Consider the following 15,706-nt stretch of genomic DNA (forward strand, 5'->3'; position numbering starts at 1 on the left):
ACTCATTAGAGTTACGATAGCGGGCATAAATCTCTTCAAGTGCCATAACAAAGCTTCAGAATAAATGCTAAATTATGCCACCCCACGAAACACGTACTTAGTAATACTTTGTAACGTTTGTTTTCCATTTGGTTGGCAATGCGGTAAACAGTTTACAGCTTAATTAGTAGCTTTGCCAAATTCTCATGCCAAACATGCAGTGGAAGTTTTCTAGCTTTGGTTTACGATCATCAGAAGTCAAAAGGTTTGGTAAATAATGTGTTCAGCACCGTCATCATCATCATCATCGGCCATCAATCTACTGCTGGATGAAGGCCTCCACAAGTTGCCACCACCTCTCACAACCCCACATTATAATAATCCACCTATCAGCTCCACACATACAGATTTCAGAACTCCATCTCCTCTGTGTCCGGACGTGCTCTCAGACATTTTCCTTGTACGCAAAGCAAACACACTCCCAAGTTTCCATTTGGGTCTTCTCATTCTCAGAATAACACCTTGCTTTTGGACATTTGAGGAATTATGCCACGTGTACTCGTTAGCACACTGCACTTGCAATCCAGAGCTTCACCATTTCGCTGTTGTCTCCTGGCACGGGACTGTAGTTGAAACAGTGGACAAGTTTTTGTTTTTAATCGCCCCACCTCTGTTCTATCAATGAGTGCAGCACAGTGAGTCGATTAGGACCTGGTGTGCGGTGAGTTAAAGTCTGGTCACTCGCCCGTCTTCCTCTTCCAAAGAGCAGCATGGAAGAGTAGGCCAGCATAGGGGCACTTCTATAGGCCCTTCTGACAACAGTGGTATGAACGAGTAGTTTCCGGGCTGCACCTTTACCTTTGAAAACTGTTGCTGTTGGCTAGGCTTTATTTTCATATTTTAGATAAGAATATGTCATTACAAGGCGACCTTGTATTCAAGCCTGTGATTTTCTAACTTATCACTTGCATCTCTCTCTCTAAATCAAAACAGGACCTTATTTTATCCTCTTCGTTACAAGATCTGTTCTTCGACCGTAACAACAAAAAAATTCAAAACTGATTGGCGAACCTTGTCTCTCTCTCTTACCACCCCCCCGACCTCACGCCGCCAAAATAAATTCACCTCTCACCTGCCTCCCCCAAGGCTTTAGCTTTCAACTCATGCCAAACTGCACTTTGTATATACAATTTCACTCCCACGACTACATGAAAGGCACCCGGACCCTCCCCCGCGCTCGATCGGCGCTGACGGCGGCCTCCGACAACCCCAGTGATCGGTGACCGAGAAAGATGCGAGCACCGTCATCGTTCATCACGTAAGAATAATAATTGTTGTTGTTGTTACGTGACGTCTTTATTGTTCGAGGCTTGACTCAGCTTTTCCTTACTCTTTTGTGTCCCTTCCCTTTGGTATTTCTGAAACAAACAGTCGTCTTGTTAACATTGCGCGCGCCCAGAATGATTGATTTCCCCCACCCTCCCCCCCGATTGATTTCTGTTGATCGTCGGCTTTTGTTTTTTCCGTACACTCCATAGCGTGCAGCGATTACGATGCCGTACGGAGCAATACCAAACACTTGACGGGTTTGACTGAACGATAAGTTGCTGTTCTCAAGTCCTAGAGCCTGAGTCTTCCCGTTGGATCGCATCGGCCCAGACCAGCGACATCTCGCGTGCGGTCTTGTGTCGTCTTGCAATAAGTACTCAGGACTCTCTCACTCTCCCAGACACACATACACACACAGCCGACCATCGCAAATCCACCTCAAATACGCACAACCCACCCCACCCGGAGCGCCTCCGCTGTGTTTATGGCATTTGCGCCCATCCTCGTTCTGTCTCTTTGACGTCATTTGCCCACACCGCGCTCGGAGCTGGATGTTATTTGAGCTCCACCCGGTTCCTGTTTCTACGAACAACCTAACCACGCCACCTGGCCCCAACACAGCAGCCCCCCCCGGAACATCGTTTTATATTTTTGTGTGGTTGGTTGGCGGTGGTGGGAGAGAGAGGGCTCCCGGGGTATTCTCTCTTCTCTCTCACTCTCGTGTTTCCGCCGTTACGCTTCGTGTCTCTCCCCCTCCAGCCCGTGGCGCGCGTGCCACGTGCGGCGCTTCTTCGCGAGCGCGCGCCCGCCCGCTCTCGCCCGGGTGCGTGCGTGGGTGGGTACGTGGGTGCGTGCGTGCGTGGGTACGTGGGTGCGTGCGTGGGTACGTGGGTGCGTGGGTGGGTGGGTACGTGGGTGCGTGCGTGCGTGGGTGGGTACGTGGGTGCGTGCGTTCGTGGGTACGTGGGTGCGTGCGTGGGTGGGTACGTGGGTGCGTGCGTGCGTGGGTGGGTACGTGGGTGCGTGCGTGCGTGCGTGGGTGGGTACGTGGGTGCGTGGGTGCGTGCGTGCGGTGCGTGGGTGGGTGGGTACGTGGGTGCGTGCGTGCGTGCGTTCCTGTGAGCACAGAGCTTCTTGCCCTGAGGCTGCCACAGCGGAGGGAGGGTGGTGGAGGAGGAGGAGGAGGTTGGCGGCTTCCGCGGCGGTGACGTCGACGCTGTTGGGAGTTGATGGGGGGGTTGGGGGTGGGGGCCAGAAGAAGTGAGCAGCTTTGAGAATTTGGGACATACGCGCCACGCGGAGAGGCATGGATTTACCCGACACCCACCCACCCCCCCTGTTTTTTTTCCTCCTGCGAAAAAGCGATATACATGAATGAATAAACAGAGGGAACAATACAACAGCCCCGTCAACAAGAAGTTTCGGTGCCTTGCTGTTAGCGGTGCAACAGGCCGACGGGAAGACGTGAGTGGGTGCGGGGGGGGAGCGAGAGAGCGAGCCGAGCGAACGAGGAACAATGACAAGAGGTGACCGCTGTGTGAGCAACAGGTTTGTGTTGCCACGCGGCGTGTAGCGGGCGGCGTGCGTCGTGCGTTAGAGACGCAGTGGCGATGAGTTCCCCGTTCAGACCTCATCCGCTCCTCAACGGATACCACCTCAATGGCCCCTTCTCAAGCGGATCGCCCAGGGCCATTCACAGGCCCATCGACATCATCCAGAAGAAACGGCGGTAAGGCGTTGCATCTCGGAGAGCAATTGTTCGCAGCACAAATTAATTGATAAACGTTTTTCGTGATAAAAGAAACGTAATAACAAGTGGGAGAATTAGATGGTGGCGCAAGTTGTATTACAAAAAAAAATAACGATTGCTTAATGATGAATTGTCTTAATGTGAACAGTGAAAGCTAAAATCAAGTACGGTATTGATGAGAATGAAAGCAGATCTAGTAGTAAAGCTATGCATCCATTGCGCGTGTTTTCGCTTGATCCTGAATTGAAAAGATTGATCGGAAAACCACTTCAAACATGATAAATCGATTGGTGTCTGGAACTGCTGCTTATGAAACGTAAGCATGCGGTGTAGCATTAAACAGGTTCAAAACGTTATTAAAACAATTAAACATATCACCATGCCACTGCTTTCCACATGTTGTCGTCGGTAGATGTGGAATTGCCGTATTGAAATTCAGTAATAATATGTTCCAACCTGTTTACAAATGCATAGGGGAGAAAATTAAATTAAAATATTCCACGTCGCCACTTTGAATTAAGCAGTCATTACTTTAGAATCGCTGCACCGCATCTTAACGATGGTTAGCTGTCAAAAAAAATTGCAAAACATAACAACATGCCACCCACTTTCACCATTTATCACTAATTTTTCGGACCGCGGCTTGTGCTGTTGTTTTGAGAAATGGACATTTGTCCAACAGGGGTCTGCCGGGGGAGGGGGGGCCTTACCGCCCGTGAGCGTGTAGCAAGCGGCACGCACGTACACCACACGGACGGACTTGGGGTGGGGGGAGATGAGTTGCGGAGGTGTGGTGGTTGTTGTTGTCACTTGCCCTCGGAGCTACAAGGTCTTGTCGCCGCCGCCGCTATCAGCCCCGTTTGCCCTTCATTAGAGAACATCTCGTCTCGCCGCTCACAGCCAGCCATGAAACGTGCGGTGACGACGATCGTGACGATGATGTTGATGATGATCGTTTTGATTCCTTGATTGGCATCGGGCCCAAACTGCGTGCCCGACGAAAATTGTGCAGCGCAATGATTCGTGCGTGCACACGAGCGCGCGAGCGAGCGAGCATGCGGACGGTGCTGGCTAAAGCCGGTGCAGCAGGAGGATGAGCGGGTGTATGAATTCAGTGTATGAATTCAGTGTATGAATTCAATGTATTAATTCAGTGTATGAATTCAGTGTATGAATTCAGTGTATGAATTCAGTGTATGAATTCAGTGTATGAATTCAGTGTATTAATTCAGTGTATTAATTCAGTGTATGAATTCAATAGCGTGCGTATTGGGGCTGATAGCTGTGTATGCGCGTGAAGATATACATATATAATTATATAATTTTATTATGTTTTATTTTTTTTATTTCATTATTTCCATTCTACGTGACTTCACCGAAAGAACCAAGAAGAAGAAGATATACATAGGTGGTGGTTAAGTGGGTGGGTGCGTAAGAATATACTATATACCTATTACACTATACGTGGTATTGTACAGAGAGGGATATAGGGAGTGTAACATTTTGTATATTCGTAAATATGCTGACATACACCCCCCGAATGCGTGCGTAGAAATGAACACAAGTGCATAGATAGGAAGACAAGCAGTAATGCAGATTCAAACAACGGTGAACTTATTTCCGTATTGCCTTCTAATATGTGTAGTTATTTGATTAACGTGTGAGTAGTTTCTTCTAAAGTAAAGTTGGCTGCATTTCCAATGTTTGTATAACATAGGTACGTTATACCATGGGTGTTATGAAATGCACTCTTCTTATTTCTCTTACGCAGGATTTTCACGAGTACTAAATTTAAACTGCGTATTTTCATGAATATATACTGATTTTGAAATACCGTATTACGAGATTAAGTGTTCCTTTACGGATCATTTCTCCAACGGAATCGTGTTTGTGAAGTTTAACGGTAATCTTATTTGGCTATGGTATTTTTTTTGTTTCTTAATATTTAAGGCCAGAAAACATGTAGAATGCTGAAGAAAATACCCCCTGTGTCCATGTTGGACGAGGCTTAATTTTTAGAATGTCTTACTTTCTAAAATACCAAAAAATATAAAATAAAAACATCTGGTCAGGATTCATTAAACAAAAAAATTGCCGAGCAAAGCAAACCCATTCTCAGCTTCACACGTTTTTTTTTAACCAAGAAATCATTACTCTATTTATTAAATATAGTATAAAAATCGATGACCGTTTACCGCCGTCTTTTTGTTCTTACCTTATCAGAGAAAAAGCAGAGTAGCCAAATAGTCCCCCCCGCTTAAGCTTCCTCATGTGATAGCTATCTCGGCACAATGACACTCGACTCTAAAACATCCCCTAGCAGTGTCACCGCGGATTCATGCTCCGAGTGAGCCTTGCACACCAGTCAGAAGGTCGTCTGTCGTGCAACGCTATCGAGCACACTCCACCTTGTACACTGGCTTGGCAAGTAGCTCGGACGCATGCAGAGAACGCGTGGAAATCAGAATCAGAATATTTGTTAAAACTGGAGGAATACGATGAGCTATAAAGCTCTTTTTCACACGTGTCCAGTCGGGGCGGGTACGAACGTTACAACAACGAACGATACAGAAACACGATATGAGTACAAAGTACAAATAAGGTAAACAAATCACCAAGCACATACAAATACATCTAAAACATCCCCGTCCTAGCAGCCAAAGCTCACCGAGGTATGCACTTATTTTTTAGAAGCGTCTTGGCCACAAATTATAGCTCAACAAAGTGGCCCGTCATTTGGACATTTATAGCTCCAAAAATAATCTAAATGATCCTAATACATGTTTCTAAATTCGCCGGGGAACGGGCGACATCGTATATATTGCGTTTGTCGTCTCGAGCAGTCTTTCTCGAACCTTTTTGGTCAACGGACAAACTCAGCCGATGCAAACATTTCCTCGGACCACCCAGCCAGCCCCACACCCCAGTGACCAAGCGCTTTCACTTATCTCTCAATACCAGTACCTAGTACAACATGATTCGTATTCCCGGAACATTAAAAAAAAATACGCAGCTATAAGGAGGGGGGGGGGGGTGCTGTGCTTTTAGATCTTAAGGTTAGGGTCGTTACATTTTGTGTACTTTACCAATCTTCATTTAAAAATTAAATATCAGAAATAAAATATGAATTCATGTTCGACACAAAATGTATAGACGTTGTCATTATTGTCCGAAGCAACCTGCGTCGTTTGCATCAAAGCATTTGCGGACCACCTGGAAGAGTGACGCGAACGGCACTGCTGGTGGTCTGGAAGACCGCACGCACTTTGAGACCCACTGACATACAACATGTACAACTCTACAAGTTTCCTTTGCAACTTCTCGACATTGGGATGAAAAACGCACTCGGTTTTTTTCTTCTATTTTTAACAAGTGAAACAAATAGTAATTTGTTATTCTAGATTTGAAGCTTTCGTGACTGCAAGGATTCATATTCTGAGGTTTTTTTTCGGTAAAGTCACGTAGGTAAAACATTAAAATTAATAAAAGTAAAATAAAATAAAAATCACGACGTTTCGGAGGCAACACAAGCTTCCGTCTTCAGGTGGAACCGTCACAGCCACGACAGCTGTATCAAGTAAATGAGAGATTACAAGAGAGGGGGAAGGGCCAAGTATGGCACACTTTTTATTGATATGGTAAGGTGAGGCTTTAATGTTTTACCTACGTGACTTTACCGAAAAAACCTAAGAAGAGTAATTTGTAACCCTTTCGTCAACCCGCTTTGTCGGTAAAGACTCCCCCATGCCGTGTCGGTCATTGGGGGTTGTCTGACCATACTTCAGCACGCTGGCTAGGGTTAGTAACCTGTCAAAGAAGGGGGGGGGGGTTGGGGGAAGGAGAGGCCAGAATCGGTTCAGATACCACTGCAACTGTTGTTAGCCGTGACCGGAAATCAAACTCGGGGGTTCGTGATTGTAGTGCAGTGCGCTAAACTCATGTGATGCCCCTCCACCCCTTGTGTTTAATACAAAAGGTAGGAAATGCTTTAGGGATGTGAGTCCATCAGCAGGCCATGTGTGGTGGGGTCAAAGGCACGCATTCCCGATTCTTCCAAGGTGCCTCTGCCGGCGTGGAAGAGTAGGCCAAATACTATCTAACGGTGCTCTCCAGAGCATCCCTTAGTGGTGGCACGCCTTCCGCCATCAGGGCCGTGAAGCAAGCAATAACAATGGTTACACATTGAACACCGTCTTGTAGCCTATAAATACTCTGGCAGGCGGACGAAACTTCGTGTGGTATTGTTCGCAATGTGGCATAAACACGAGCTGAGAAGTCCTTTGATATCTGTATTCTATTGACATATGAGCAAAACTTATGGCAGCTGCCCATAGTGATTGCTGCTGTTTGGCCCAATCCAAGGGCTCCACAATTCGCTTGATTGAATAACAGTGATGCAGGCATTTTCTTTTTAAGTTTCTCTGCTTGACACTTTATGGCTTGGCACGAGCAAACAGCATTGGCAACCTTTGGTCTTATCACAGTAATTAGTAACCAGAGCACTGTAGGTCCCTGAAATTATGGAAAGATTAAGTGTCAAGAATAATAATGAGAATTGTACAGCCATTGGTAAAATATACTGCTGCAAAGAAGGCTTTCTTACCTTTTGCCATGTTGGGTATTCGGGTTGTTGAACCATTTTTCACCATCATAGGCGGAGTTTGACATATATTCGGGAGGTTAGGGGGGCAATGGTTCGCTTTGTCCCTCGCATTATTAATCGCGGGTGCATATAATATATTTTATCTTAATTGTAAACGACTGGGAATAAATTAATAAATGTGCCAAATTTCGGGGGGCATTGCCCCCCCCCCCCGTGCCCTCTCCCCCAAACCATGCTGGGCAGTCATGGTTGGTGAACATTATTTCATTAAAATGGTCACACACACACACCTATTCAAAAGTACACACGCACGCACATCTTATATGTTATCCTGTGTGTGCTTAACATTATACATTGCCTGTCTGAATTGAGATCCCTGGATCCCGTCATTTGACAAAAAAACACATTAAACCGTGCAAAAAAATAATACCAGTAACCGAATGCACGCATCATTAAGATGCTTTCCGCCGTCTTCTGCTAAACATCTAAATGTGTTATTGTAAGATATCTGTACATACGCATGTTGCAGTGATGAAAGTCAGGACATTTGCACACTTTAGTGGTTTCTAATGGCTTTCTATGGATGGGTAATCTGGATACATTGCAGTTCGTGTAAAGTAAATAATTGCGTGTTTTCGCCATCGTTTTTCAAAGTTAATCTGGCTTAAAACTTATTATATTCCATAAAAGGGGGGGGGGGTGGCAGGAGACAACAAGAAATGGAGATCCATTAATTAATACAAAGCAAACATTGCGACACGAGCAATTTAAATTGGATTTGTTACTTAATTCGCTCGTAATACTTTCAGCGCGCATTACGTCTCGATGCTGTGCAGACATCGTAAACTCCCCCCCCTCCCCCACGTGGATTTCGCACTCGCACAGAGCGGACCCAGCGACAAGAGGCGAGACAGCCAAGACGGTTGGCAGCGCCTTGCCATGGCGCCGTCCAGGGGAACCTTTCGTGTAAATAAAGTCTGAGTACAATCCAAGACTTTGGACAACGGATAAAACCGACGGTAATACGGCTGCACGGAGAGAGATGCGAGACAGATATAGAGCGCTCCCGGGGGGCTCACGTTATCCTTGGTTTATTTGCATTAAAAGCTTAAAGAGCAGCAACAGCGGCAGCGGATATACGTTTGGCGAAACGCCATCTTTTCAAAATAAATCGTTTAGCATTGTTTTAGCAGCGGTGCTGAAACAAACAGGTCAACAATACACGGTTATCGGGTTGACCGACGACGCCCGCGGATGGAACAGCAGCTTTGTGCCCTGGCTGTGATTTTTAAGAGGACATTTTAAGAGGAAAACCAAAAGAGGGTGAGATACAGAGGGGGAAGAAGAGGAGATGATAGTAAAAAGAGGAAATGGAAAAACTAAGACATGAAAAGGGCGACAGGGTGAGATCACGTGGTCAATTGCCAATGTTATTTTTTGGGACTGCAATGTATCCCAGAATCAAGAGTACAAGTCCTGACCATAATCTTGGTTGTAAAACCACAGCGTTAACGAAGGCACCACCCTGCTCCCACAATCGCCATTGCACTATCCCTAACTCTGAATGTGACATAATCCCTGCGCTGGCCCTACGCCTGACCATAATCTTAATCTTAAAACTCCACCCATCGATAAAAAAAACCCCGACGCACTCGTCATTCATTTATCAGCAAAGGTAGCTGGATAGCCCAGGGACCAGTGCCACTAATCCTGCACTGTTGAGATTCTGGGTTTAAATTTCGGCAGACACGCGTGATTAATCTGCCTTCTCAAGTGTAAGTGAGTTGATAGCCTCAGCCTAACCCACCAATGACTGCGCTAAGGTCATCATATAAAATATTGGCGTTCACTTAATGTGCATAAATTCCACTCGAGAAAGGGAACTTTTGGCTTCACTGACATGCGACGAAAAGTATTTACAGGGCATTTGAAGGTGTATTAATAGTGTGGATTAGATGGTCTATTACAGCGACTTCAGAAGTAGCTCTGTGACATCCGCTTCTCAAGCCACAGTCTAACACAAACTATTTATAAAACATAACACAGAGACTTAAGATAATAATAATAATATACTGCTTCCTACGGCATGCCAGTGGTGGGGGTAGTTTGACCATACTTCACCGCACCGATCAGTATGAGTTGCCGAAGGGAAGTGGAGGGTGGGGGGCACAGGAACCAGCTCAGATGTTGCTCGCCACCGATGTCATCATTTAGCAGGAACTGAAATCCCGATTACCACTTTAAGCCCACTTTACATGACATACGGTGCTGTAAATCGATGGCCACGTTACACATTGAGACTTAACTGTGCCACTTTTCTCTCCATGAAGTAAGTTTACCCACCAATGCGAAATTCATCAGATCCGTTGTGCGCGGCTCTACAAGCAGGGCACTTTAAAACATTTTTTTCGTTTACTAGGTAAGGCCCACTGAACTATATAGCTCTTTTTCAGAATCGACCTCGCTGTCGCAAACCATAGCTCAACGAAGTGGCTTATCACGTGGATCTTCATAGCAGCCAAGTACTCTAAATACATGTTGATTTTAAATGTGGAGGGGAAAATCGGAGGACCCCGAGAAAGATCCACGCGACCACGTGGGAGAGAGCGAGACAGAGAGAGAGATACGCAAACTCCAAATATACCGCAGGCTTCGTGGTCGGGATCGCACCCACGACTTGCTGCATACCAGGCGAGGTCAGTTAACATCTTCACCAGTGCAGCAGCGACAACCAGCGGCCCCCCACCAACAATTGAACCCCACCGCGAAAACGGCCGCGTCCAATCGACTGAACTCCCGGTGTCCGTGCGCCGTTGGTTGTTTCCGACATCGGGAGTGGCCCCCCTCCCCTCTCTCTCTCTCTCCCAACCCCGTCACAGGAGCTATAGGGCGCGTGCCGTGGCAGGACGCCCGCGCCCCCCTTAATAAATCTGAGCGATTGACGTCAGCGTCCCCGTGGCAACGGCCCATTAATGTCCAACTACACCTGAGCAAAGTGATGCCGGCGACGCCGACGACGCCAGGAGTATAATGGTTTTAGCTCGCCGGCTTTGCGATCCGCCGGTCGGCAGATCGATTCGAACCCCCCCGCCCCCCTGCCCCCCCAGGGTGGGCAGGTTTCTTGAACCCCCCTTCGTGTTGTCCGTCCGCACAGCGGTACCCAAGCGGGTACTTCGCGGTTGGTATAAATGCAGGTCGCGTGTGGGTGGAGTGAAGTGTGGGGTACTCCCAAGCTCTCCCTCGAGATGTCTGGCCAGCGTGGAAGTCGAAAAAAGAAAACGTCTAAATTATTTCCTGCACTCATGAGAATTGATGCAGCGCTCATCCCCCTGTCTGCTGCAGCCCTGAGCCTAGTGGTGGAAATGTCACGTCCATATGGCGGGCGCATATATCTATCCATAGGTTAACCACTGTTGGCTTCGCTACAAAGCGGTACCTATTTTAACAACACGGGGGTGATGATGGATTGAGTCAACCCCCAACCAGGATTTCATACTTGCAGCCTTCCAAGTGCGAGCCACTCGCGCTACCGCTGAGACACCTGGCCGGTCATCTTGTATGTGTAGGGGTTATTACGGGAGAAACGGCGGACAACAAACACAGGGCTGTCGGCACTCACATACACGGGGGGTCACACCGACGTCCGCATCAGTTATTGCCCACGCCCCCAGCCCTCGGAGGCGATCCCTATAAAAGGTGGAACCCAAAGAGCTCGAGGCAGTTCGACACGAAGCTGACCAGTGAAGATCCAAGACTCGGAGATTAGGCCCTGGGACTCCCCGGTCTCGCCGTCCTTATAAGGGCCGAGCCGGGTAAGCCAGTGGCGCGGCCCAAGAGCTTCCAGACCGCTGCCCTTATCAGGGCAAGGCTGGTTAGCTGGTGCCGAGATCTGTGCTTGCCAGGGCCAGATCAGTCAGCCTCCCGTAGCCCAGTAGAGGAGGACTGGGGGACAGGACAGAGGGCTTAGTACTAGGGTGGGTTTCCCATAGTACGGGTGAAGGGGCCGATACCCCTTCAACTATTGTATCTGTCCCGGAGTTAATAAACAGTGTGTCTCAACTTCCTCATCGTCTCCTCATCAACTTACTACATCTGGTGTTGGAAGTGGGCCAAGCATGGATACGAGACGGAAGACTCGTGCCCAAGACCCAGGAGAGGATGACGACGAGGGAGGGGCAGTGCAAGACATCGCCGCCGACGTACCTGCACAACTGCTGCCGGCTCCGACATCGGCGGGGCCGTCGGAGAGGGCCGGGACGTCGACTGACGAGTTGGCGTTGGCTCACTCACGGCTGGCGGAGCTCTTGTATGCAGCGGCCGCTATGCTGGAACAAATAACTCGCCTGGGGCCGGGAGGAGCGACGCGGCGGGAAGATGGACAACGCCCGCCAGAAACTCCCGCCTTTACAACAGCGGGGCGACTCGAAAATCCCGCCACGAAGACAGTAGGGGCGGAGGGAGGAGTCCCAGCTCGTCACGCGGGAGACGGTGCCCAGCCAGCAGCCGCCACGTCATCGGCGGAGGCGGGTCGCGGTGGCAGCCTATCAGGGGTTGAAACGTCACCACCAGCTGACGCCAGCACCGACCATACAGTACGGGGACGCGCTACGGATGCTGCAAGAGACGCTCCAAGAGGATCGGAGACGGAGCCGACATTCCAGCAACGCCTGCCGGCCCTGCAGGTATTTGTTGCAAGCGACGGCGATTGGGGGGGGTTCCAGCGCCGGTTCTTGGCCCACCAAGAGATGGCAGGCTGGTCGGACAACGAGGCGCTGTGTGCTCTCCCGGCGTTATTGGACGGCGACGCCCTGGGCACCCTCACTGCTGCACCCAAGTCGGCACGCTCCACCATTCAGTCGGCGCTGCAGCTGCTGGCCACCGTTTATGGGCCGCCCTCCGATTGTCGCCAGCTCTTCTATGAACGGCAGAAGGGTGATAAGGAATCGCCACTCGCTTATCGCACGGCCCTGCTGTCATTGGCGAAAGACGCTTTCCCGCGTATGGATGAAGAGGGGATCGACGCGATGGTGGCCGAGAAAATTTTGCTGCTGGCTGACGATCTGGACTTCACCATCTTAGCGCAGGACGATGCGGATATGTCATCACTGCGGGCTGCAAGGCACATTCACGCCAATCTCATCTCCCAGCGGAGGAAGGCGAACAAAGCTGCTGCACGACACACCGTGGCGGCAACCTCTTCTGGAATGGAGGGAGCCTTCGCTGCGGATCGTTCTGCAGGATGGCGATCTGCCGAGCGACCGGCTCGGGACGTTCCAAGCCACCGAGACCAGCCCAAGTCCTCTGGAACGCTCGTCGTCTGCTATAATTGTGGCCTCCGGGGCCACGTGGCGTCCGGATGCCGGGCTCCTCGACAGCGCGGTGCGAGACCTGGAGCTGCGGACGGCCCTCCTCACAAGCCTTTGCAACATCCTCGGGCAAGTCATGGCACCCCACATGTTCGGCCTGCACACACACCCACTTTCCTATCACATGGTCCGATACACAATTCTCGGGGGTTGGGTGCTGGTGCGTCGGGTCGCGGCATGTCGGGGAGGGCGCTCCAACCGGGCCAATGGTCCGAGTTGGCTCACCGAGTTGTGGCTGCATCAGCGGGGTCGTCCGTTGTCGCGGGGCATATTGACGGGGTGGAGGTACGGCTATTGGTCGATACGGGAGCTTCGGCAACTATCATTTCAGATTTGATTTATAATATCCTGCCCGTTCAGAGTCGCCCGTTGCTCCCTGTCGATATACCGTTTTACGCTGCGAATGGGGGCTCGTTGGGTATTATCGGTCAAATTCGAGCGCAAATTTCGATAGGGGACATTAAACTATCTGGCCCGGTGTTCGTCTCCTCCTCGCTGGCTATTCCGTGCCTGTTGGGGACAGACTTTTTGGCCAAATTGCCCATCAAAATTCTGATTGACCAGCAATGCATCGAGCTTCCATCGGGCCGACGTATGACGTTCCTACCTGCCACCCCTGCCGTGCGTGTTGCCTGTGCTACGGTACAGGCGCTTGTTGCTCGGACGGTGCGTGTACCCCCGGGGGCACAGATGTTGGTACCCCTGCGCTTGCGTCGACCGTTCGATAAAGGAGTCTCTGACCGGGGCGTTATTTTGGGACCATCTAGAGCCGGGGTGAGTGGGCCAGATCTGGTGACGGCCCAGACTATTGTTAAAGGGGATGGGGACCCGTTTATCGCGGTCCTCAATGTCGGGACACGGACGGCAGTGGTTTCGCAAGGTACCGTGTTCGCACATGCGGTTCCGGTACCTGCGGAAACGCCGATCATTGGCCAGGTGGCCACCGATTCTCAAACGCGATTAGCCTCAGACGCTGACGAGGTTTGGCTGGATGCGTTGTGTGCTGAGTCACCTGACCTGTCTGACGCACAACGTGCTAGATTACGCGCCTTATTGCGAGAATTTTCCGACGTCTTCAGTAAACACAAATACGATATCGGATGTACCAAATTGCTACGCCACCATATTGACACCGGTGACAACGCTCCTATCCGCCAAAATCCTTTTCGGTTAAGTCCCGCCGAAAAGGATCATGTCAAATCGGCTGTAGATGACATGTTGAAATCGGACATCATTTCTCCCTCGACCAGCCCTTGGGGTGCACCCATAGTGTTGGTCAAAAAGCACGACGGGTCCCTAAGGTTCTGCGTTGATTTCCGGCGATTAAATAAGATCTCGGTGGCCGATGCTTATCCGCTTCCTCGAATGGACGAATCGCTGGATGCCCTCGCGGGATCGCGATTCTTTTCCACTTTGGATTTGCTCTCAGGATTTTGGCAACTTCCCTTGGACGACGAATCCAGGCCCAAAACAGCTTTCCGAACGCCGCACGGCCTCTTCCAATTCAATCGCTTACCCATGGGATTACACTCTGCTCCCGCGACGTTCCAGCGCCTGATGGAATTGGTCCTCGCTGGCTTGCAATGGGAGGTGTGTTTGATTTACCTGGATGACGTTATCGTATTCAGTAAGACGTTCGAGGAACACCTTGATAGGCTTCGGGCCGTCTTTCTCAAAATGCGCGCTGCTAATTTGAAATTCAAGCCACAAAAGTGCCATTTGCTGCGCGAATCTGTTAAATATTTGGGTCACATCGTCGGCCGGTCAGGTATCTCAACCGATCCCGCCAAAACGCGTTGTGTCAGCTCCTGGCCTATTCCCACCTCGGTGGGGGAGGTTAGAAGCTTCATCGGCTTTGCTTCATATTACCGCCGGTTTGTTGCGGACTTTGCTTCCATCGCTAAGCCACTACATGCCTTGACGTCAAAAGGGGTCAAATTTCATTGGGGGCCGGTGGAGAACGCCGCTTTTGTCTCTCTTCGGGATGCCCTGGTGGGGGCCCCGCCGTTAAGCTACCCCGATTTTTCCATGCCGTTCGTGCTCGACACGGACGCAAGCAATACCGGGATTGGAGGCGTGCTGTCACAAATTGTGGGTGGCGTGGAGCGCGTTGTGGCTTATGGTAGTAGAGTACTGTCCCCGGCCGAGCAGCGGTACTGCGTCACCCGCCGCGAACTGTTGGCTATCGTGTTCTTTATCCAACAGTACCGGCCATATCTGTACGGCCGGCATTTCACCGTCCGTACAGATCATGCAGCGTTGCAGTATGCCCTACGAATTAACCAGCCATCGGGGCAGTTGTCCCGATGGCTCGAGATCATGCAGGATTTCGATTTTGAGACAACTTACCGGAAGGGGATTCGCCACACCAACGCCGATGCCCTATCACGCCTGCCGATCGCCCCGGATTGCACTTGTTTCTTGGGTTCGGGCCGTTGCAAATCGGCAAGTGACGGCCGGGATCGGGTTCTTGCGGCCGCAGTTGATACTCCTTCGGACGCTGGTCCTATTTCGGAGGGTGGGAGTGATTCCCTACTTGGCTTGTCAAGTACTGAGTGGGGTCGCCTCCAAATGGAGGATGCGACCCTCCTGGCGCTACGACGTCGCGCGGAAGGATCAGGTCAAGGGAAGTCGGGCGTTGACTCATGGGGGTGGTGCCAGGGCTTACTCATGCATTGG

General features: G+C 50.1%; 1 protein-coding gene across 4 annotated transcripts in view; it reads left to right on the forward strand.

Annotated features, from left to right (window-relative positions):
- LOC133351955 (cAMP-specific 3',5'-cyclic phosphodiesterase 4D-like) overlaps window positions 1-15,706 on the forward strand; it is a 314,479-nt gene that overhangs the window by 124,492 nt on the left and 174,281 nt on the right. Inside the window, exon 1 of one of the 4 annotated variants that reach the window (XM_061567580.1) lies at window positions 2,655-3,037. The exons of the other annotated variants lie outside the window; for them this stretch is intronic. Within the exon in view, the coding sequence (XP_061423564.1) occupies window positions 2,919-3,037 (119 nt within the window). The 5' untranslated portion in view covers window positions 2,655-2,918. Of the gene's footprint in view, window positions 1-2,654; window positions 3,038-15,706 lie in introns of those variants that run through there. 4 annotated transcript variants of the gene reach the window in all.

The sequence above is a fragment of the Lethenteron reissneri genome, chromosome 39 (assembly GCF_015708825.2).
Source record: "Lethenteron reissneri isolate LAM-NWPU_2019-01 chromosome 39, ASM1570882v1, whole genome shotgun sequence".
Classification (NCBI taxonomy): Eukaryota; Metazoa; Chordata; class Hyperoartia; order Petromyzontiformes; family Petromyzontidae; genus Lethenteron; species Lethenteron reissneri.